The 23,335-nt window shown below is 27.1% G+C and overlaps 1 protein-coding gene and 1 long non-coding RNA gene across 2 annotated transcripts; one reads left to right on the top strand and one right to left on the bottom strand.

Moving 5' to 3' along the window:
- Positions 1-196: 196 nt before the first annotated feature.
- LOC136076717 (uncharacterized) lies at positions 197-5,439 on the bottom strand. The gene is made up of 6 exons (XM_065790087.1): positions 5,267-5,439; positions 2,056-2,333; positions 1,198-1,683; positions 800-993; positions 496-655; positions 197-356 (listed from the first exon to the last, which is right to left on the bottom strand). The coding sequence occupies exons 1-6, from the start codon at positions 5,317-5,319 to the stop codon at positions 256-258; spliced, it is 1,272 nt and encodes a 423-aa protein (XP_065646159.1). The 5' UTR covers positions 5,320-5,439; the 3' UTR covers positions 197-255.
- Positions 5,440-9,800: 4,361 nt separating this feature from the next.
- On the top strand, positions 9,801-11,422 carry LOC136076373 (uncharacterized). Its single transcript, XR_010636215.1, has 4 exons — positions 9,801-9,937; positions 10,645-10,713; positions 10,998-11,103; positions 11,299-11,422. It is a non-coding gene; the product is annotated as an uncharacterized LOC136076373 (long non-coding RNA).
- The last annotated feature ends 11,913 nt before the right edge of the window (positions 11,423-23,335 follow it).

The following is a 23,335-nucleotide window of genomic DNA, read 5'->3' as shown; positions in this document are numbered from 1 at the left end:
ATGTACATATATGTGTATATATATATATATATATATATATATATATATATATATATATATATATATATATATATATATATATATATATATATATATATATATATATATATATATATATATATATATATATATATATATATATATATATATATATAAATTTATATACATTATCGAACCAAAAAGATAAAATGAAAAACTGAAGAAAAAATTAGGTCATAATTTCAGGTGTAAATATTTTTTATATAAAATAACTCATTATTCATAATCTGCAGCCAATTGACGAGGAGCACGCTTTAAATGTTCTCCAATGAATCTATCAACGACTTCCCTTGTGTTAGTTTGAGATACAAGCGCAGCTAAAAAACAAGAAAAAAAATATTAAAGAAAATTAATTTGTCATTTTCTATAGACTATTTTTGTTATTTCTATATTTTGTAAGAAACTAAATACTGCAAAGAAAAATCTATACATTTTCAAAACAGAAAAAATATTTACCTAGTATAGCCTTATATGACAAAGTCAGCTTAAACGATTTTTTCCCTTTGTTACCCATCTTATTAAACTGTGCCTGCACCTGTTTCTCCATCAACTCATTTAAACACCTACTTACCAGTTGCGAAGGTGACTGTCCACCCAGTTGTTTTAAACGACTAACCTAAAATATTTAAAAATGAATATTTCATTATTTGAATGAATATTTCATATTAGATTCGTTAATCCATAATTTTATTTTTTGACAAGTGATTTTGAATGATTAATGCCCAGTTTTATAAAAACCAAAATTAATAAAAAAACATACCAGAAGAGTATACTCATTTTCATCACCCAACTTTCTATCAAACTTTTCAAATTCTTCCATGCTGTCAAACTTTGTAAGATGAAAACTGGAATCCACTAGCTCTATTCTCCTACCTAAGCGTTCCAATGCGGTAACAATAACTGCCTGACCGGCTTTAATAGCAGCCAACTCCATAAACAGTCCATACTGCATTCCTAAAATAAAAACAATTTGATCAACTTTGTTTTATAACGTAAAAACAAAAGAATAGTTATATCAACAAATCAGACCAGCACTTTTTGCAATCGTATTTTATGGAACAAATCATTTCTAGATTTTTTATTTAACACATTAAAAAAAAAAATGCTTTTCAAAATATATATTACCTAGCAGAGGTAAAAAAGGTTAAAAAAACTTACGTCTCTGATCCATTAACTTAAACGAAGAAGGCGGGTCACCGTAATTTCCAAAACAACATGTTTGACTGGATCTTGGTTGGCAGAGTGACAATGATGCATCCTTGTGACAGGGAGTGGAAGTTACATTGAGCATGGAATGAGATGAAGTGTTTTGTTTCAATGGAGATCTCCTTGGGGATCGATTCTTATTATTGTTAGAAGCTGATGTTTGAAAATATGAAACAGATGACTTATAGTTGTGATTGGTTGCAGTATTATGACTGTTAGGCAACGAATATTTTGATTTTTTTGTTTGTTTGATTGCAACTTTTGAAGGATCGGAATGTGAATCAGAGGAACAACTTTCGCTTTCATTGGAATATGCTTTGTACCTTCTTTTGCACTGGTCGGATTTAAAAATTTTATTACAACTTAACTTTGGTAATCTTTTAATGACAAGATCCGGACTAGGCTCGCGGATCATTTCAGATGTTTCTAGTACAACACCTAAAAAGAGGTATTTAAAATCTAATGTTGTGACCCAAACTAAAAATTGTAACTAAACTAAGTTAGTCAGGTATTTTTAGTTAACTAAAAAGTTTGTTGGGTATTTTTAGCTAACTAAAAATTTAGTCTGGTAAATATAGTTAACTAAAAAGTTAGTTGACTAATTTTAGTTAGACTAAAACTAACCTTAACTCCCACCCCTAATAAAATCAAATGGTCGGGTTATTATTTCCGGCTTTATATAAAAATAATAATTTCCATTTAGCAATGCAAATTTATCATAAAATAAGACACAATCCAAAGAAAGAAACAAAATAAAAAAACCTTAAAAAACCAAAAATGTAAAATTAAAACACTTAAATAGACATCTACCTGCAGGGGGACACTCTGACAATTCTGAGTCTATGTTCAAACATGCATTACACATTTCTTTAGTGCCTTTAATTAAGGAGACTTTTATTAGAGGAAATTGTTGCCAATTTGGACAAGGAGAAAGCCATTTTGATATGTAGTAGTGTAGGGGGTGTTCACCTACTGGAGGCCAGTACACGCATTCTTCTTCTTCCTCCACCCAATGAAACGGAACCATGCACTTTTTATGAAAAGTATTTTCATTTAGAGTTACAACTGAGTAAAGTCTTTTGATCGGGCTAAAATAAAATATTCAATCTACTATATATATATGTATATATATATATATATATATATGTATGTATATATATATATATATATATATATATATATATATATATATATATATATATATATATATATACATAACCTAAAAACACTACTAGATTAAAGAAGTCTATTTATTTTATTTTATAATTTGGGCTAATTTATCGTTATTTTTGAAAACTAACATTTTGTTAATTTTCAAGAGGAAAATATGGTTATAATTAAACACACGTTTATAAAATATAAAATTATAAAATGTTAAATTTTTTCACTGAAAATCTTCACCCATAAAATGTAGATATAAAAATAAAATGCTATGACTATTATCAAAAAATATATAATTGTCTATAAATGTCTTTTATCAACATCGTGAACCAGAGCTGATATGACAAATCCATCATGTGTAGGCATGCAGACACACTTCCGCAAAATATTGTGTTTTTGCTTGACACAAGGAGTAGAAATAGAACTTTTGCGTAGAAAAAATATGTCAATATCCTTTGAATGCACAAAATCAGTAAAAAAATTATTCAAAGAATGCTTCTTGAATTTAACGCAATGAAATTGATCACCAACAACTTTTTTAACAAATACAACACTTGAGTTAGTTATAAAACAATTATCTTTATCAGAAACACTAACGCAGAAAGTGTTTTTTGGTGTTTGATGAAAATCATTCAGCTCGTCAAGTCTTTTGGCTACTTGTATCAATGGATTTCTTGTTCCACTGATCATTTTTTTCAATTTTTGAAGATAATTTTCAAACTTAAATGCAGAGAGAATATCAAGAGACACACCATAATTCCGAACATCTTCACAAAGATGCAAAAGACCGTGTACATTATAGACACAAAACAAATGGCCATACACATCTACTGAATTAGTTACAAAGTATCTTAGTAAGAGTTCTGCATTCTGAAGATTTGAGTTGCGAATAGCATCATCACTTTCACACAGAAATCTTATAGCAAGGCACAGACTTAAAAAATGTTTGTAAACATAGTTATTAACAACACCTTTAAGGGCAAAAATACCAGTGTAAAGCAAAAATGAGTGCAATTCTGTAGCTTTCCATCTATCCAACTCAACAAAACTTCGTGGCTGTCTAACAAAGTCACTTGGAAGTTTACCATTCAAACTGGTTAGCTTCTCAGACACCTGGTTGACCATGTTGGCAGATAGTTTTCCAGAATTTGTACCTTTGATACTGCCCTTTAGAAAATATAATATTCTACGCATAACACCAAGACAAACAAGATGCATATAATCAAGTGGAAACATACTCACAAAACCAATAGACTTAACATCATGTAATGAACTTTTTCTAGTTTGATGAGATCTATTATTATCATCTTTGAAAAAGTAACCATTTGTCCGAAAGATCTGGTCCGTTCTTAAAACAACATTTTCTTCATGGTGGGAAAAAACAATACGATTTTTTAAACTCTTCCCTACCATTGTACATCTTTCGCATGAGTGCAAACCAGTATGACTAACAATTCCTTTTAACATTGCCCTAGCAGGAGCATCACAAACAAATGCATAAACAGTAACAATGTAATCAATGTTATTAACATGAAGAGCATTATGCTGCAATTCATTTAACTCATCTACTAAGGTACGCAAGTACACATTGAATGGTGGCTTTTTATTACCACAAAATAAACCAACAGCAAATGGTTCCATTCCTAAAATTGAAGCAAGTATTGGCCATAATTGGGTAGAGTTTGATTTGAACAAAGGTATGCCATCAATATTAAAAGTTAAATAAAGAGAAGTTTCTTTGATTAATTTGGAAGAAATTTGTTTTTCAATTTGTGTTTTTAAACCCAAGTAAATGTAGTCACCATAACCTTCAATATTGATACTTGCAATACTTCTTTTAGTTTTTAATAATGTCCTAGAATCTAATGGTACACTTTGCTTACACTCCAAAAACAACTTTAATGCACCATTAATACAATGTCTTGTGCATCTATTTGTAAGAGCCCAGTAACGCAGTTTAGAACATAAGCTTGCATCATAAATACTATTTTCATCGTCTTTATTACCATAAGAAACACTTTCTGAGGATGTTAAAGAAACATCTATTTCACTATTGCAATTACTCAAACCACTTTCAATAAATAGAAAATCATTATCTTCTACATCATTTGAAATATCTGTAAAAATATTATCACTTTGTTAATTTCTTCTTATATCTGAAGAACCTTGTGTAGATACAGACATCTGTATAACAGCTAACCGCCGTTTCCTCCACAATGATACTGAACTGAAGACATAAACAAGATTTAAAGTTTATAATTTTTTTCTAGCAAATTTTAAACTTATTTATGAAACAAAACCAACAGAAAAAATAAACATTTATAAAAAATACATAACTAAAATATATAATAGAGCCTTAAAAATATCTTTGGAACAAGTCAAAAGAAACAGAAAATATAAAATAACTTGTCATTAACGCATGAGTCACAAAAAAAGACAAAGAGAGGGAAATTTTTTTATTTTTCTCATCATTATTCATTAACCTTATAAGTTATAAGACTATTGGGTCTTACTAGACAATAATGTTCCTAGACAACAACAAAACAATATCATTGGGTCTTCCTAGTCAATAATATTTTATGCAGAACTTATCATTTGTCCATGTAGCCTAATAAATTTAATAAGTAGCCTAAATTTAAATAGTACCCTAATATATTAAATAAGTTGTAACATAACTTATATAATATTATATAATATATTGTATAATATAATATATAATATATTATATCATATAATATATATAATATATTATATAATATAATAATTATTATGTAATATATAATAATTCAAATAAAGTAAGCTACATAGACAATTTTGACAGTCTAAAATAATATATAATAGGATTGCGAAAAAAGTATACCTTGTACTTGGGTTCGATCTTTTGCGTGTGGCTATATAAGAATTATCTGCCATAACGTATCTATGATTTTGATTAATATAAATCGATAACACTTAGAATCTAAGTGTTATAATAAAAAAGTGTTGTAATCTAAGTTAGATAGAATGTATTGATAACACTTAGATATTATATTTTGTTTAGATAAAATATTATGTGACTTTTTAGTATAATACATTGCGACATTATAAGTTATTATAAAGACTGACACTTTTTTTTTTAAATCAGTAAAGTAAAATAAAAATAATTATAATAATGAATATTAAACCATATTACAAAAAATTAGTAAATATAATAAAGAATATCTTTACAAGTTTCTAATCGCAGGTTTTCATTACGAATAAAAAAAGTTCCAAAACCAACGATATTTTGGAACCGTGACTTTCACGTTTTTATCACGTAAAATAGTCACCTGGACGAGGTCACGTAAAATACACGTGATTGAGACGTGAATAAAACGTTGCGTGCCTACTGGGTATCTCCATTCTTCCTTGCTTCTCTAAAATACTGGAACGAGTAATGTATAATAGACTATTCTCTTTTCTAGAAACAAATAATATTTTATACAACAAACAATTTGGGTTCAAAAAAGGTCATTCAACTGATCATGCTATTCTTAAACTTGTTCATGATATTTTTCGAGCCTTTGATAAAAAAGAGTATACACTAGGTATTTATATAGACCTTAGCAAAGCCTTCGACACAGTTGACCACCATATCTTAGTAAAAAAACTAGTAAATTACGGAGTTAAGAATGCAAATATAGTTTGGTTTAAAAGCTATTTGTCTTATAGAAAGCAGTATGTTTCTTATGATGGTGGTAAAACTGACAATAGGACAATCACTTGTGGAGTTCCTCAAGGATCCATTTTAGGACCGCTTTTGTTTTTAATTTACATTAACGACTTAAGCAGATCTTCGAATATTTTAGACTCTGTTTTGTTTGCTGACGATACCAATTTATTTTATTCCCATAGTAACATAAAAACTCTATTTAAAACAGTCAACGAAGAACTGTTAAAAGTAACTGAATGGTTTAATACAAATAAACTGTCATTAAACTTAACCAAAACTAAGTATATTTTTTTTCATCGCTTTTATCAAAGAGACGAAATTCCTCTAAAGCTCCCAAATATTAGCATCGGGAATCAATTTATAAAAAGAGAACACTCAATGAAGTTTCTAGGTGTTCTTCTTGACGAAAATATCACCTGGACAAACCACTTAAAATTAATCGAAAATAAAATTTCTAAAAATATTGGCATACTTTATAAGGTAAAACCTTATCTATATCAAACTTGCTTAAAATATATCTACTTTTCTTTTATTCATTGTTATCTCAATTATGCTAACATTGCTTGGTGCAGCACCAATAAAAAAAAACTAAACAAACTATTTAACAAACAAAAACATGCCATAAGAATAATATCCAACGCAGAAAGTCTCTCTCATTCACAACCACTATTTATTAATCTAAAAATCTTAAATGTTTACCAAATAAATATATATCATCATTTAATTTTTATGTATAAAATCAATAACGATACGATGCCAAACATTTTTAAAACGCTATTTAAAAAAATACAGCACAAATACCTTACTAGACATGCAAACAATAATTATGTTCAAGCTAAAAATCACTTTGAAGCCACCAAGTTTTCCATCACAACTAGAGGCCCACAACTATGGAGTAAAGTAATTAGAAATGACATCAAAACGCTTGCAAACATAAATATTTTTGAATCAAAACTAAAAGAAATAATTTTAATTAATCAAAACATGAAGGACTTCTTCTAGAGCTATATTTATTTGTTGGCCTTTAAAATATTGTATAGTATATTTTCATTTTATTTGCAAAGGTTTAAAAACTTAGTTCACTAAAAAACTTATTTTTTATTTTTTATTTTCTTTTTATGAAAAACTAAAGGTCTTGCTATAGAAGTTTAAATTCTTTTCATTATATTTCCTAATTAAGAATTCTTATTCGCAATAATTAAAAACATTTATATATAGGTTCAAATATCATTTTTGTCTGTTTGTTTCTTTTTCATTTTTGCTTTGTGTTCAATTATATTTGAAAATAAGTCTTAGAATTTATTATCTCTATTTTTTTGTCTTTTTTTTTTTGTTTGTTTGTTTTTTGTTTTTGTTTTTGTTTTTGCCTATTTTTTTTAAAAAAAAAAAAAAAAAAAAATATGAAAAAAATAAAAAAAAATAAAAAAAAAAAATAAAAAATTTTTCTTTTTTTTTCTTTTTATATTTGATAACTTTTTTAATGACAAGATTTGATAGCTATATTATTTACGGATTATTGGGAGCTTGGCGATAAGACTATTTTGTCTTCTTCTTGCCCCCGCCATGTGTATATTTTACCAATACGAGAGTTGTAATTATTTTAAACGCAAACTTATAACTTATATAACTTTAAAAAAAAAAAAAAAAATGTAATCAAACAGTCTAATCCACTTGATCGCCATGAAGATTAAAATACCAAGCAGAAGAAGTCATATAATACAAGAATTTTATAGAATTCGCATTTAATAAGTGCGATTTTTATATCTGTGAATCTGCATAAATCTAATCTACTATAAATGTGAATCTTTTGTATGGGCGAAGTAGTTGCAAAATAATATAAGTGTTAAGTGGAAGCATAAGTGAAACAAGCATAAGTGCAATTCAGTTCGAAGAGCTCCAAAGCTGTGCACTTTTTTATAATAAATGAATAAAGCAAAAATGAATATACTGCCTAGCGACGTATCAAGGAACTTTTGTAGGCCAGTGCGTGGCTAAAAGGTCTTGCCCCCCCCCCAACCTAATAGGGGCCAAAAACCTCAAAACCTTAATTAGGCACTGTTGATTACGAGCGTTATGGTGCGCATATGCCAGAAGTTTTTAGAAATTTCAGAGATTTTAAAATGGCTGCGGTTCTTAGCTACATAATCTTTTTTATATGGCAACTGTTTTTTTAGTTACTTTTGTAAAAATTTATGTTGCAACCATATTATTGATCGGACTCAATAAATGAATGTCTTTTTTTTATTAGTAAATAAATAAAATTGAGGCTATAAGAGAGAGAACAATCCAAAATGTGAACTGTACATATGTTTTTTTTAATTTAATAACATGGCATGTTATACATAAGCATGTTTTACATAAGCATGATACAAGATGTTTTACATAAGAATGTTACATGCTTATGTAAAACATCTATATTTCTGGTAAATATAGTGCTTTTGGATGTTGTTGTTGTTGTTGTTGTTGTTGTTGTTGTTGTTGTTGTAATACTGAGTGATTTTTTTATTTTTTTGAAATAAACTTTGAGAATTTCTAACTGCACAAATTAAAATTTTTTCATTATTATTATTATTTTATTTATACTTGACTATTTTTTAGTTGTTGCTTAAATTTAATTTTGCTGTAAAAATGTATTTTAAAATTCGGTGTATAAAAATGTAATAAAAATCAAATAAGCTTTCTGTTTATATGGTTAGTTTTTGATGGCTATTGTTATTTTTTTGATATAGGAATACTTTTTAAGCCCTTTTTTTAGAGAAAGTATCGATATATGGTAAATAATTTATTAAACTCATTATGAATGAATTCACCTCCTTGTTTGTAGTATGCCTTGCTTGTACCTTGTTTGTATTAATATATATATATATATATATATATATATATATATATATATATATATATATATATATATATATATGTACATATATATATATATGTATATATATATATATATATATATATATATATATATATATATATATATATATATATATATATATATATGTATCTATAATTTCAGTGAATTACCCTATAAACTACTTATCAACCAATAATTTTTTAAGAATATCTTATCTAAAAACAAGACAATCAAAATAATATACCTTCAAGAATATCGTAAAAAAATTCTAATATCCTTTACTTTCTATCCAAAATTATCAAATTGCGTGCTCTTGTACATATTTTAAATTGTCTATTTGTCTGGAGTCATACGCAAGTTACCATACCTCTCTCAATCTGTAATTTCTTTACTTCTATAAAAAGTTCTTGTTATTATCTTCCATCTTTTAGTAACCTTAAATTATATATCCTAAATCATTGTTCAGTTAGTGCGACCATAAATCACAAACTAATGCATAAAATCATGAAATAATTTACCATATTTTATTCATGGAATAATTTTTTTTTTATATTCAATTTAAATCACTAGACTATATTAAAACTCGTCTTTATGCCTTTTTTTTGTGGAGAGATACTGTTTGTAAAATGTTGGGCTCATTGTGTGTTATTATTATTATTGCTTTTGGTATGCTTATATGTAATATAAATATTATTATAGCATTTTTTTACTGTTACTCATATCATTATTGCTTTATAATATTATTATAAAGCAATAATGATATTATTATAATATTATTATAAATACTTTATTGTTTATAATATTATTGCTATTTTAATATTGTTATTGCTAATTTTTTTTAGATTAGTACGAGTTATTATTTATTAGTTATTATTTCTAAATATCCATGAACTGCATGTGTATGTTTTATACATACACACACATGATATATGTGTGTGTTTTCTTTTTAGCAATTGCAAGTTTCCAAATATACGCAATGTAAAGTAAGTAAAGAAAACATTACTTTTCAATTAGTAAATTTAATATTAATAATTAGTTTTGTTTGTTTTTTATCTTTATTTTTGTAACTTGATCTAATTAAATGCTCCAGAACAAAGTTATTAGAAATTAGATGCTAAATTTACTCAAAAACGGACCTGGGTAAATAAATGTTCAGTTGACAGAGCTGATAAAATTTCAACAGTTTTAGAAAAATACCCATGTTTCTCTATTGTGACAGTGCACAGTGGGAAAAAATCGAGTTTTTTGTGCCAAAATTATTTTCGTATTTTTTTTTATTAGAATAGCTATATTTATATATAAAATGCATAAATAAAGTAATAAACATGTATTATATAATTTAAAAAAAAATATTAAAAAAATTATTTTGGTGAAAATTATTAAATTATTTTGGTAAAAAATACAAAATATTTTTATTAAGACAACTTTATCAGTGTAAACATTAAAAATATTACTTTTCGATGCATGTATTTGTCATAAAAAAACTTTTTTAGATTTATATTTACAAAACTTATATATTATAACAGTAATGAAAGATATTGTAGGTATTCTTTGTGTACAAAACATCTTTTTTACATGTTCAGTATTTCTCATCAACTGACCATTAACCAAAGACCAATCTTTTGTTATAACTTTTTATTGCAAAAAGTAGCAAAATATTTATGATGCATGGCTATTTACATACATTTAGCATGAGATTTACATAGTCAAATGTTTGGAGGATATTGGAGAATAGTTTATCTGACACCTAATAGTAAAGGTTAGTAGCAAAAAAAATATTGAAAACTGTCTGTTTTCAATGCATAAAAAGTAATGATTACATTTATGTTAAATTGTTTTTAAAAGCCTGAGCGAATAAAACATTCTTAATTAAAATATTATTGTTTAAAATGAAAGTCAATAAAGTTAATTTAAAACAACAGTAGCGTAAGAAAATTGATAAATAAAAAATGCAAAATAGTGTTTTGGAACACACGTCAAATTAACGTGTAAATAACCGCATAAAATTACGCTTAAATTAATATTTAATGTTTTTTCAACTAGATATTTCCTCTAATGAACGTGTCTTCACCATTATGACAAATTTTCACCATGCAATGCTGATATTGATTTTTTGGTATTTTGGCACACTCTGTCCCACTGTGCAGTGGTAAGATTTTTTTTTTTCCATTGTTGATTTTATATTTTTATTGGAAAAAATCTAATAGTGTTTCAAAGTCACAAATCCTTTCTAAAGTGAGAAGTTATTTTTTCAAAACTGCAATGTTCTAATGGATTATTCTATAATTATCCTCTGCTTTTTAAAATTGTTTGTATGCTTTTTTTTTATTATTGTTTAATTCAGATTGTTGGCGAGATAGCTTGTGTATTAAAATCTTCTGCCACAGTTGACTCAGTGAGAGTAAGCTTGACTGAATAAATTGACACACATTTACATTCTGGAACACTCAAGTTGGTTAATTAAGAAGTTAAGAAGTTTTCATATATATATATATATATATATATATATATATATATATATATATATATATATATATATATATATATATATATATATATATATATATATAACAAAAGCCCTTCCTTTTCACAGGTATACCTAAAATAATCATTAAATTTTGAATGGGACCCCTAAATTCAGTGAAATTAAAGCAATATGTGAAATATATATATATATATATATATATATATATATATATATATATATATATATATATATATATATATATATATATATATATTATATATCAACCCTCGGAATTAGGGTCAGCATTCGGCACTGTCGACCTAACTGCCAATCTAAAAGGTGTTTGAGAGCAAAAAATTGCTGACCTCATTTCTATGCTTAATGATGGGACCTTTAAGTTTTTCTTGCAGACCTCTAAAAGATTGAGGTCTGCAAAATATTGCTGAGCTCATTTTTCCTAATTCCGAGGGTTGATATATCTACTATAGCATATTTATGTAAGCATTTGCTCATTTTTTTTGCTTATCTAAATCGATATGGCTTTTTTGGGGAAAAAAAAGAAAAAAACGAAGAATAATGAATGAAAAGATTGCTGCTCCATGCCAAACCCTCAGTTAATGTAGCAGCATTCCACTGCTAGTCAGGCTATTTGTCAGTCGATGTATGTACTGAAGCCCCCAGCAGCAGGCTATTTGAGTATGATGTCACACTGCTCACCTAAATCAGCATATATATATATATATATATAAATATATATATATATATATATATATATATATATATATATATTTATATATATATATATATATATATATATATATATATATATATATATATATATATATATATATATATATCAAAGTAAGGGTTTCTAAAGTTTTAACATATGAAAAGATGTTAATGTTAAATATTAGATTTGAGTTTGTTGAATTTATTTTCAGATAAAATAAATCCTTATCATAACAAACAATGGAGGCGAGGCAATCGTTATGCATGGCAAAAAAATTATTTTACGAAGTATTTCATTTTCTGACGCCGTGATTGGACTTATTGGAATACACTATGTAATGGACATGGATTATGATGCCCATGTCATGACGTCATATACAATTTACATTATATTTTACACTTACATTACATTTTTTTTAAAGATAAAAGCTCAACAGAAACTCGGTTGAGTAAGATGAGTAGCCTATGGGAGGAGTATTGCCGCTACAAGCATTATCAATAACTTGACATTCCAAAGAACAACAAGTTTTATTTCAACGATGAAATTTGTTTGAATGTATTAATACTTTTTGAATATTCTTATTTTATATCATCCTAATTTCGAAATGTTTCATTTTTTCTATAGAAAAAATACTCTTGTAATATTGTTTTACCGTTCAAGGAAAATATTATTGAAACAAGATAATAGAAACTTATTTTAAGCAAAAATGTCCTTGAAATAAGAAAAAAATACTTATTGATAAAAAGAAGTCTTAAAACAAGAAAAAAACATCTTTATTTGAGCAAAAATATTCTGGAAACAAGAAAAAAAATTCTTATTTTAAGAATATAAATACTTGAAACAAGAAAAAAAATTCTTATTTTAAGAATATAAATACTTGAAACAAGAAAAGAAATTCTTATTCTGAGCAAAAATATTCTTAAAACAAGAAAAAAAAGATATTTAAGAAAAAAAATTCTTATTATAAGAATAAAAATTCTTAAAACAAGAAAAAAAATTCTCACGTGGCGGACAAGTCTTTTTTTTTCTTGCTTTAAGACTTTTTTTGCTTAAAACAAGAATCGTGGATTTTGCTGTGTAAAAACAATTAGAATAATGCATCATTAGTAAAAAATGACTTTCTTTGCTGTTATATGAGCAGCTGTTGCAAATGCCATTGCTTTTTCATCTCCAATGACTCCTTCAGCTCTTTTTGGTAATCCTTCTGCAAACAATAAAACTGAACTGCTTAATTTGCTTCGCTCTCCTGAGTAATCAGACATTTACACACCTTTAGAAACCCAACGAACTAAAGACTGTTTGTTGTTGGAGGAGCTTTAGTTAGCTCATCAGTGTTAATTATTTTTCTTTTAAAATAAAAAATAATAGTAAAGAAACAAAAAATGTTAGCCCGTATAAATTGTGAGGCTATTTTTTTGTGAACAAGTTTTTTTTACTTTTAATAAAGCATAGATGCGTCTAGTCCGCAAATCACTAAAGATGATGCTACAAGGGCGTAATCACAACAAAGAGCAATGTTTTCAGGGACAACATATTTAAAAAAAACAGGTTCAGGGAGAGGCGATACCAAAACAAAATCAGCGTTTACTTCTAAAGCAGGTTGATAAGCATTAATAGCGGTATTTAATTCTATATGATTGCCAGATTGCCCCTGAGCCACAAGGCCTGCGTTTAGCCAACCTAAGCGAGTATTTACTGCAGCTAGCCATGCTTGATGAGCTGTGTTAAATTGCTGTTGAAGCAAATCTTTTCGGCCAAATTCACTTTCTACTAAATTTAAAAATCTGCTTTGTAAGTTTACCACTGCCATTATTTATTTTTTTTCGCGGAGTTTTCCTGGTCTTGCATACAAGTACTTGTGAAACTTTTATTGGAGCACAAAAGTATGTGTGATAACGAGAAACATGATATGGTTCTTTATTTATATATATATATATATATATATATATATATATATATATATATATATATATATATATATATATATATATATATATATATATATATATATATATATATATATATATATATATATATATATGTATATATATATATATATATATATATATATATATATATACATATATATATGTATATATATATATATATATATATATATATATATATATATATATATATATATATATATATATATATATATATATATATATATATATATATGTATATATATATATATATATATACATATATATATGTATATAAAAATATATGTATATACATATATATATATATATATATATACATATATATATGTATATATATATATATATATATATATATATATATATATATATATATATATATATATATATATATATATATATATATATATATATATATATATATGTATAGAAAAACTAAACTGAAATATATATATATATATTTCAGTTTAGTTTTTCAGTTTACAATGTTAGTCGTGATACATGATAATAAAAGATGAAAATTAATAAAGTTGACCAGGCCGTAAAAGGCAAAAAATATAACAGCTTTTAAAAAAATTGGAAAAAAACTTTGGTATAGCTTACTACGCATGGGCGCATCAATGCGTTTAAATGCGTCAGAGTAAACAGATGTTGAGGATTATATCATTAACAATAAAAATGATTTTGCATTGCGAGTTATTCAAATTTAAAGATAGCTTCACTAAGTCAGGCTAGCTTCTCAACAGATATTAATAAAATTTTTTTGATAATTTCATTAGCTGTGTTTTCAGCGATTTTGTTTTTGAAAACTGCTTTCTTATGAATAGCAAAAGGCTTTTTTTCCCATTTACTATTTTGAACACCTTGCTTTCGTTACCACAGCCGAGCTCGTGGAGGCCTCTTTTAAATAAAATTAGCTAAACTGCCTTACTTGATACTCGGCATTTAAAGTATTGTTTATGAGCTTCGCCAATCAATATTCGGAGTTGATATGTCAGATTTTTGTTTTGCTTTTAAAGATTTTAATTGGCATATGTATTTTTTTTATTTCGTCGATTTTTTTTTTGCTTAAATGTAAAAGATGGTGAATTTTTATATATCTCAAGCATACTTGGGTGTGTTGAGTATGAAATTATGAAGTCCTCCACCAGGTGTGCTTAAAATAGCAACCTCAGGAATATGCTTTTTACACAATTTTAATACAGAGCCGTTGAAGTGGCTATTAAATATATATGTGCCACTGTCGTTTAATTCGATTTGATAGTGTTACTTTCAACTAATATAATTTTTTCATTTGATGAAAAAACTTCCTTATAACAGGGTTTTACTGTTTTCCAAAATAGTTTATTATCAGTGATTTCAACTTTTTGTTGAAAGAATTTCGTAAAATAACTTTTTGACTTTTCTTAATAGGCTCACGCAAAAGTTCCTTTTACAATTATATGAAATTTTATGCATATGCATGAAATGCATATAATTTTTCCATTTTATAATGATTCAAAAGTCGTGACCTGATTATAATGGCTTTATTTTATTCTTTGGTAATGAGAGGAGCTTGATTTTTTCTTTCATATTTTTTTTTTTTTTTTTGAGGCGCGTGTTCATTCAATACCATTAATAGGTAACTTATAAACGTATTTAAATCATTGCTTAGTAGGTTTTGTCTCTTTATTTCTTTAATTAGGTGACATCGAAATGTTTTATTATCAAACTATTTATAGTTTCGGTAAGTGATCTTTCTGGGTTGTTTTGGAAAATTACATTTCATTACCGTTAATATTAAGTTATGGAAATCAGATAATCTTATTTCTATTGTGGTGGAGTGGCAAAAAGTCTAGTTTTGTTTCAGTTATTAATATAATATCAACTTTGCCTCGAACTAATTCCTATAGTTGTTCAAACTTATTCCTAATGATGTTGATATTTCCAATGATTAGTGTAGTTACATTGTGTTTTCTAATTTCATCCAGTTCGGTAAATTGGGACGAATTCAGGTTTTGTGTTTTAAATTTTTGTTGCTTCGATTGCTTCATTCCATTTGACATATATGCTTGTTGTTTTTTTTTCGAAACATTTTGGGAAGTCGAGGCTGAGTAGTCAGTTGCCTTTTACAACAAGTCGAAAGAACTGCTTATTTAGTGAAAGTTCGTAGAGTTTTTTTATCTTTTTATAGAGTGCATTAAATTGAATTTGTTCAGATTTAGTTTTTTCAGGACGTATAAAAATGTTTTCATTTCTTAAGATTTGAGAATTTTTAAGCGCTAAAACTCGATCTTCTTCACTCCTTTAATGATGAACTTTGCGGCAGAACAAGCTCTTAAAGATATTAAAGAATTATTCCGTGAAAATTATTAGGCTTTGATCAATATTACAAAGGTTTATAAAACCTGACTGCTGCTAAATCAGCCGCAGCGCCGCCAGCAAAAAAGAAATCTAAATTTATCTTAACGAAAATATGACTTAAAAAAGTCATATTGATTATATATCAACAAAAGTTGCAAAAAGTATTGGAATCCTGTATAAGGCCAGAAATTATTTAAATAAAAATAATTTAAAACAACTATAATACTCATTTATTCATAGCTTTATAAGCTGTGTAAATATTGCTTGGGAAAGTACAGGTAAAAGTAAGTTGCAACGTCTTTACCGCCATCAGAAACATACAATGGGAATAAAAACCTTTATTCAAAGATATGAATGTATTAAACGTTTATGAGCTTAAGTTGTATGATACTTTATGTTTTACGTTTTGTTGTATGAACAACCCTTTGTTACATGTTTTTAAAGATCTATTTACCTTTATAGTAAAAAATAAATGTAGTATGCGAAATAAAAACTATTTAAAAGAACCCTTTTGTCAAACAAAGCTTAATCAATTTTGTATAGATTATCGAGCACCTTATCTCTGGAATAAAATTGTCCAGCCTAATTTTGATTCAACTCTTTTTCTGTTTTTAAAAACAAGTTAAAGAATATTATTTTTTCAATGGATAATATATTGAAATATTTTTTAGATATTATTTTAACCATTTATTGTTTCAAATGTTTTGGATAGTTTTTTTGTTATTAACTACCTGTATTATTTTATATTATATTTATATTGTAATTTTTATATGGTTCTGGTGACAAGATCGATATGATCTTCTTCCAGATTCCAAATTTATATGTTTATATTTTACATGTAAATCACGATATGTAAATAACGTATGCAAAAACAAAAAAAAAAAAAAAAATTTCATTTGCTAAAAGTTGCAAAAAAAAGAGTATAAAAATTTACAACTTTTTCATTTTCCGCCGTGGAATTGCCCATATATTTGCTAGTTACATTTTTTCGAAAGCAAAGATCATCTTAATCCATTAAAAGCAAATCTTACACAATATCAGATTAGCTCTATTAAGGCGGTCCTATACTAATAAAATCAATAATATTAAAATGCATTCAATTTTTATGATTTTTATACAAAGTATAGTATTTCATATTTAAAATACTGCAAAGGAAAAAAAAATTTAAACTTTTTTTTTGGGGTCTAGATTTTGGGTCCATGGGCCCTAAATATGGACTACGCACTGCGATAAACAGCCTGTGAACTAATAATGGTATGATTATGAAATTTTCACAGCATTTTAATATCAGATGATTAAACTCGCCTCGCCAAAATCAATTAATTTAACAAACTATTCAAGCTTTTGTAAGAAAACCAGTTTATGTCCTCAAAAATAACCCCGAAAAGGTTTAGAACCTAGACTTTTTTTTTGGAACAAGTTAACTAACATGAATTATTTTGGTAAGGTGAATGTAAATATATATAATAAACAATTCCTGAAAATTTCAACACAAACAGACAATCCAATCACAAAATAATTATCGCAGCGTGCAAGAAACTTATATTTTGAGAAAAACAATCGTTTAGATTTTGAATAAAAAGATTTAAAAAATACATATATATAAAGGTCAATAAATTATTGCAAAACAATGTCTTGAGCATTATTGAAAATATAAAAAAAAGGATAGTGTGAAAACTTTAATATTTGAAAAAAATTTAACCAAGATAAAGCTATTTAATTAATAATAAAGAGAATAATTTTAAAATAAAATATACAATAACTACGTTACAAAATACAATAACTATGATAACATAAACTTAATTAAAAAATAACAAAAAACTAAAATCTAAAACACTCCTGCTTCATTAGATCTTAATACATATACAAAAGTAAAATATACATTTAAATTACATATGTAAAAATAAATATATCACTTTCATTTACTATATCAGTAAAACCATATTGCATGAAACTGCTTTTTTCTGTGTTTAATGGAGTCGAGCGACTTCTTTTCAATCAACTTTATTTTTTCTTGGTATGTCTTGGTACAGTACTAAGTAGCAAATGTACCTTGTGTAACATTTAAACGTTAAAGTATGTCTAATATAGCAGAAATACCATAATTGTATTGATTTACTGCTGATGCAATACTTATTTCTAAAGTGATACCACTAACAAATACTTCTTTAGGACAACACTTTATATTTATGTTAGGATCTACGTTGCTATTTTTTCTAGATGCTAATGATGCTTACGCATTGCATATTTTCGAAAGAACCAGGTAGTCAATACCATCCTTGGATTCGGAAAATCACGTGAGCTTGCAAAATTTCGATAGCGTGAATGGTTACCATCTTAGTAGGGATAAAACAAATTATCAATTAAGTGAAGAAAGCAGCAGAAAGCGAACATAAAGTAAGTTAAAGAGTCCACAAAAGATGACTATTTATGAATACTTTGAAAAATTAGATCGTAGCGCCGCTGATTGTTACAAAAACAAACTTAAAATCCTTGGAGTTGATCAAAGTATATATAAATTCCCTGCAGATTCTTGGAAAGATGACCCAACTGAATGGCCATCTGTTCAATATCATGACGTTTATTATTATTTGGTTATTATAAACTCCAAGAATCTTTTCTCAGGAAGCGATGTATAACTACAAAGCATTGGATGCTCATAAACATTTTGTGTCTGGCTGGGTACAAACAGTTATACATATGACATTGTGCTCTGGTATTGTTGTTTTAAAAGCAGAAGTAAGGCCGTTCTATCGAAAAAACAACCCAACTCACAAACCATGGATTGCTGTTAACAGCAAAGGATCGGTTATATCAAGTTACTGTAACTGCATGGCAGGGTGAGTTAAATGATTTTTTTGTTCTTTATTTTTTCCCAGATAATTTTCTTGTCTTAGATTACATACTATCTAAGACGAATAATTCAAACACAATGCTTGCATTATGAGGGTTAAGATTATATACATAATAGCTAAATTAGACATGGTGTGTATAATCTAGACATAGTTGTTTAATGTCTAAAAAAAAGGTACAATCTAAAGAAAATTGTTTTTTTTAATTATTCAAATATCTTTTTTAAGATTTTGTTATTTAATTTTTTACAGACTTGGTGAAACCTGCTCTCGTGTTGCTGCTGTTTTGCATAAATTAGAAGCAGCAGTCCGTTTAGGTTTGACGTCACAAACTTGCAAAGATGTACCATGTAAATGGAATCAGAACTTTACAAAAGATGTTAATCCTGCTCCAGTTTCTGAAATAAGTTTTTACAGTGCTGATGCAAAATACAAAATACGATCAAGCACCAGATCAGCTCCAGCATCAAGAGTAAGAGTAATTTTGTGTTTGTTTTTTCTTTCCAGTTAAGTTAAGATTTTGACTTTAAATAGCAATGGTGTAGTAAATCTGCTTATATTAAGTTAATAAATCTATAAAAATACAAATGCGCATTTTTCCTTTCCAGCTAAGTGAAGATCATCAGACTCATTTTCTGAATTTAATCAAGAAGAACAATCCCAAAGTTGTTGCGTTGCCACTGTTTGAAGGATTCCAAAAGCCTTTTGTCTCTATCAAAGAATATGAGCCAGCCAGATTGCCTTTGACACTAAGGAGTCTGTATCTACCGTTATATGCTTATCTCAGTGAGTATGATTTATTGATTGAGGCAGAGAGACTTTTCACATCGTTATCAATTACCACACAATAAGTGGAATATTTGGAAGAAGTGAACCAGTCATCCTCCATTACTTGGCATGAGCAAAGGTGTGGTAGAATAACAAGCTCAACAGTTCACGATGTTTCGAAAGCATCTGTTGAAAATCCACCAAAATCTTTGGTTCGAAAACTTACAAAACCAAACTTTTACCAAAACAATGCACCTTCATTATTATGGGGAAAAGAAAAAGAAGAGTTTGCCTCGGCTGAGTATGCAAATGTCTGCTCTGATGACTCATACATAAGTGAGTCACTTTGTCTTTCAGAAATCATGATTCATAATGATTTTGAAATAAAAACAATTGGACTTGTAGTTTCTCAAGATAAGCCATGGCTGGATGTATCTCCTGATGGGGTTGTACATTGTTCATGTTGTGGGTCAGGAGTCATTGAGGTGAAATGTCTCTACAGTCTTAAAGATATTGGATTAACTTCATCACTAGATGATGAAAAATTTTATGTAAAAAAAGACAAGAACAGCTTTATATTAGAAAAAAAACATCCATATTTTAGTCAGGTGCAGCTTCAAATGTTCATATTGGAAATGTGTTACTGTGATTTTGTTGTCTGGACTCCAATGAATTTTTTATTTTTTCGAATTGAACAGGATCCTGATTTTGTTAATGAGATGATTGCAAATAGTACAAAGTTTTGGAAGCATGTGGTATTACCAGAATTAATGACAAGTAAGTTAGAAGTCTCAGATAAAACTGTTGAACAACATCACATAGAAATCACAGATAAAACTGTTGAACAACATCAAAAGGAAAGCGTTTTTTGCATTTGAAAAACAACTAAGAGTGAAAGTGATATGGTCGGTTGTGATTGTTGTGATCAATGGTTTCATCCAATCTGCCTTAACTTAAAAAAATTACTAAAGGCAAAGGTCTGGTATTGCCCGTTCTGTCGACAGAACAAATGAAACTTTATTTTTCATTTTCAATTTGATGTCGTCAATAATGATAATGATAAGTTTAAAGTTGTGGTAAATTTTTTTCTCCTAAATCTAATAAAATGGGTTGTAATATAAGAAGGGAAATGAGATTTTGACTTCAGTTGTGTACATCTGGAGACAAGTAAATTAACAATTATGCATGAAAAACAAAATTATTTATAATAAACGAAATAGGGTCTATTATAATAAGGTCTTTTAGGATCTGTTTTTGATATTCTAACTTTTGCCGAAAATTTATCTTCACACTTATTTTCTAGAAATCATTTAGACGAATTTCCATGTATATTAAAGTTTTATAAGAACTACAAGACTTAAGTTCCAACTCTTGCCAACTCTTTTACCTGACATTTTTGTCAAATAAATACCCAGAAGGTAGTATCTTTTTTTTTGCCGTCTTAACTAGCCGCCCCCGTGCGGCATTTTAAGATTTTATTTCAATTTTTGTCAATTTAAACTAAATTTTGAGAGGGGTCAAGTCAAACTAAGTTAGTTCTACAATCATAAAAAACACTAAAATGTTATGCATATTGTAATATACTCATAAGAAATTTTAGAAAAGTAAAGTACTAAATTAATCATAACAAAAAAATTATATATATACATATATATATACATATATATATATATATATATATATATATATATATATATATATATATATATATATATATATATATATATATATATATATATATATATATATATATATATATATATATATATATATAGGGGTATATTTTCCTGGGGCCCGACTTCTGCTGATGCAATACTTATTTCTAAAGTGATACCACAAACAAATACTTCTTTAGGGCAACACTTTATATTTATGTTAGGATCTACGTTGCTATTTTTTCTAGATGCTAATGATGCTTACGCATTGCATATTTTCGAAAGAACCAGGTAGTCAATACCATCCTTGGATTCGGAAAATCACGTGAGCTTGCAAAATTTCGATAGCGTGAATGGTTACCATCTTAGTAGGGATAAAACAAATTATCAATTAAGTGAGAAAAAAAGCAGAAAGCGAACATAAAGTAAGTTAAAGAGTCCACAAAAGATGACTATTTATGAATACTTTGAAAAATTAGATTGTAGCGCCGCTGATTGTTACAAAAACAAACTTAAAATCCTTGGAGTTGATCAATGTATATATAAATTCCCTGCAGATTCTTGGAATGATGACCCAACTGAATGGCCATCTCTTCAATATCATGACGTTTATTATTATTTGGTAAAAACTCCAAGAATCTTTTCTCAGGAAGCGATGTATAACTATATATATATATATATATATATATATATATATATATATATATATATATATATATATATATATATATATATATATATATATATATATATATATATATATATATATATATATATATATATATATATATATATATATAGGGGTATATTTTCCTGGGGCCCGACTTTGTTCAAGGGCCTAGACATGTGAGTTATGAAGTATTATAATTGCATTTTTAACAAATTTTTGATCAAAACAATTTTATAAGTTATTTTTATTCGAAAATTTTTCTAAAAGTAAATATATAAAGAAAAAATTATAAGTTTTTATTTGTTTAAAGGAAATCTGCGCATGCTCACGTGGTTATTTTTCCGTTCCCTTTCCAGTTCCCTTAGAAAAACGGATAATTGGAAACTCACCTTTATAATGTACAACACATTCAATTATAAAAACTGCTTTATTTAAAATATACATTGCTAAAGTGACGTAGCAAAGGTTTTTGTAACCGGGGCAAAAATGAAAAAAGCGCCTTTTTTACAATAAAATTTTAAAAACTTTTTATGTTAAAATTGGCTTTTTTTTTTTGCTTCTCAATTTTTTTTTGGGCTCCTAAAAACCTTTGCGCCCGGAGCCATTTACTCGATGGTCTTTCCTCGCTACGCTACTGTTTAAGAAAACTTGTTGCAAATATCCTTTTTTATTACATCGATATATGCACACCGATCATGTACAAAATGTTTACTGGAACGTTACTGGAATGATAAGTAATGCTAATAAATATAAAATCTTATTTAGTAGTCAAATAAAGAATGAACTACCATCATAAATCTGGAGCTAAAAAAAAAATATATATATATAAACTCTACTTCAAAGTTATGAATTTTCAGTGTCTTCAAAAGAGAAAGAAAACCGATATCATAATGTAGAAGCTAATTTCAGCAATAACAAAACCTTGTTGAACAAGTTGTAGAGTTGTGGACTCA

The sequence above is a fragment of the Hydra vulgaris genome, chromosome 02 (assembly GCF_038396675.1).
Source record: "Hydra vulgaris chromosome 02, alternate assembly HydraT2T_AEP".
Taxonomy (NCBI): Eukaryota; Metazoa; Cnidaria; class Hydrozoa; order Anthoathecata; family Hydridae; genus Hydra; species Hydra vulgaris.
This window is presented reverse-complemented; position numbering and strand designations above follow the sequence as displayed.

Coding starts and splice junctions, on each gene's coding strand:
- LOC136076717 (XM_065790087.1), bottom strand. CDS start 5,319: ATGGCAGATAATTCTTATATAGCCACACGCAAAAGATCGAACCCAAGT. Junction 994..1,197: donor TAAGTTAATGGATCAGAGAC/GTAAGTTTTTTT, acceptor TTTTTATTTTAG/GAATGCAGTATGGACTGTTT. Junction 357..495: donor GTCATATAAGGCTATACTAG/GTAAATATTTTT, acceptor CTTGTTTTTTAG/CTGCGCTTGTATCTCAAACT.